Source organism: Myotis brandtii, unplaced genomic scaffold (genome assembly GCF_000412655.1).
Source record: "Myotis brandtii unplaced genomic scaffold, ASM41265v1 scaffold1236, whole genome shotgun sequence".
NCBI classification, from domain to species: Eukaryota; Metazoa; Chordata; class Mammalia; order Chiroptera; family Vespertilionidae; genus Myotis; species Myotis brandtii.
In genome coordinates, this window is record NW_005354316.1 from 1,045,782 (window position 1) to 1,047,778 (window position 1,997).

The 1,997-nt window shown below is 55.7% G+C and overlaps 1 protein-coding gene across 2 annotated transcripts in view; it reads right to left on the minus strand.

Annotated features, from left to right (window-relative positions):
- Window positions 1-1,567: 1,567 nt before the first annotated feature.
- LOC102239964 (interferon-induced transmembrane protein 2) overlaps window positions 1,568-1,997 on the minus strand; it is a 4,303-nt gene continuing 3,873 nt past the window's right edge. For both annotated transcript variants that reach the window (XM_014533993.1, XM_005859243.2), the window contains exon 2: window positions 1,568-1,878. In XM_014533993.1, coding sequence (XP_014389479.1) covers window positions 1,699-1,878 — 180 coding nt within the window. In that variant the 3' untranslated portion in view covers window positions 1,568-1,698. The remainder of the gene's footprint in view (window positions 1,879-1,997) is intronic.

A 1,997-nucleotide genomic window follows, 5' to 3' on the forward strand; every position in this document is an offset into this window, starting at 1 on the left:
TATGGTAGCAATCATTTCAGATTGAAACTGTAGTTTAACTCTAACCCTGTTGTTTGGCTTAACAATAGAAAAGTTACTTTGATTTTCTGAATTGTATAAATCATCCCATTTGATTGAATGACTACCCCATTGATTGTTATCTTACTGGTTTTAGAGGGCACATTCCTCTGTACCTGGGACCCAGGACAGCACAATTATCCCAAGACCCGGGGGTTCCAGATAATGTGTTTCAGCCAACTCAGTGGTTCAGACCCGAGGGTTCTAGATAATATGTTCCTGTCAACCCAGCGGTCCCAGATGATGGGTTTCTGTCAACTCAGTGATCCGGAGACCCAAAACTGTCCTTAACATGCTTAATTCTGCTTCTGTAAACTGCCTTTTTTTGCGAACCAGGTTCCTCATTCCAAACCCTGAGATGCAATCAATACCTTTGTGATTTTTTCGTATATAAATCTGGAGTTGGGACCATCTTACTATGAGATTTGGGGAATGGCCCCGCATAGTCCCGGATTGCAATAAGTGTGACTCTTTAATTCGACTTCTTGAGGCGTCCTTCTGTGATTCGCGGGGTACGTTACAACAGGAACAGAGGCAGGCTTAGGGTTTTTTAGAATTGGGGTCCACGGAAAAGCGCGGGGCTGCAGCCTGGGAGAAGGCACACTTCCATCACCCCAGGAAGCAGGTGCAGCGACATCTCCACAAGACAAGGAAGCAGCAGCAGGGGCATTTGCATGGGACGAGGACACTGGAAGTGGCCAGGAGAGGTCTCTATTTACAAAATGAAGAAGGAAGGGAGCCTAGAGGGAAGGAGGAGGGAGAACCTCAGGTGTCGAAGGGGAATGTGGACCGATCAGGGGGGATATGAGGGCACAGGAACTGCAGCCTTTACAAACCATAGAGAACAGGGACTCCGTGGGACCCGTTCCCCCTCCCTACTTGGAAGTTCATTCTGTGGGACTCTTACCCCTCCTTACGTGGGAGTTTGCCAATAAATCTTCATCTTTGCTAGACCACTTTCTGTCCGTGGATTAATTCTTCGATTCCAGCGGACAAAGGATCCGGGTTCCAGTCCCAAAATTCGGTATCAGTGGGAGGATTGGTCCTTCCTCTCAGGGTTTCTGTCCATTGGGACTGAGCCCTCTGTCCCTCCCAGGCCACTGGCTGCCCCTAACCCTCCCCCTGCAGAGGAGCCAGGACAGAGCTGGTGGGCTGGAGGGCCGCCCAGGAGGGGCCGGGGGCCTGGGCTGCACCCCTGCACCCCACGTGCAGACACCGTGACCTCCAGAGGACCCGCCGGCCGCCCTCACCCAGCACCGCTGCTCCCAGCTGCTCAGAGTCAGACAGGCTTTCCTCAGGCCAAGGGTGAGCTGGCCCAGTGCCCCTTGGGTCAGGGTGAGACACTGGGAAGGAGGGACCCCCCTCCTAGGCCCCTGGTGCAGCCGCTGCTCCCAGCTGGAGGCCAGCAACCAGGACCATCTGAGAAAGTGCCAGGACCCCTCAGAGCAGCAAGGGGGGCTGTACAAGGGCAGGCGGGGCGGGCAGTGCCCCTGCCCAGGAAAGGCCAGCATTGTCACGCACAGGTGCACTTTATTGAGCTCAGCTGCAGACAGGTGTGTGTACAGGTGCAGGGGAAAGGGGTGGGCGCCCAGGAGGGCCAGCAGGGGGTGGGGAGGACTCGGCCACCTGCCATGGTGGCGACTAGAAGGGTCTGTTAGGCATCACGGAATGAATGACTCCCGGGAGCACAAAGACCAGGAGAACAATGAGTCCGATGCTCATAAAGATTCCCAGGACCACGCCCCAGATGTTCAGGCACTTGGCGGTGGATGCATAGCTCCGGGCACCAATCACGTCTCCCACCATCTTCCGGTCCCTAGACTGGGGGAGAAGAGATGGTGAGGGGTGTGGACGGGCCCTGGGGACAGCCGGGTGCTGTGACTCAGGCCCGGCTCTGGCTGCTCCCTGCCCAGACCAGCCTCCACCTGCCCTCAGCCAGG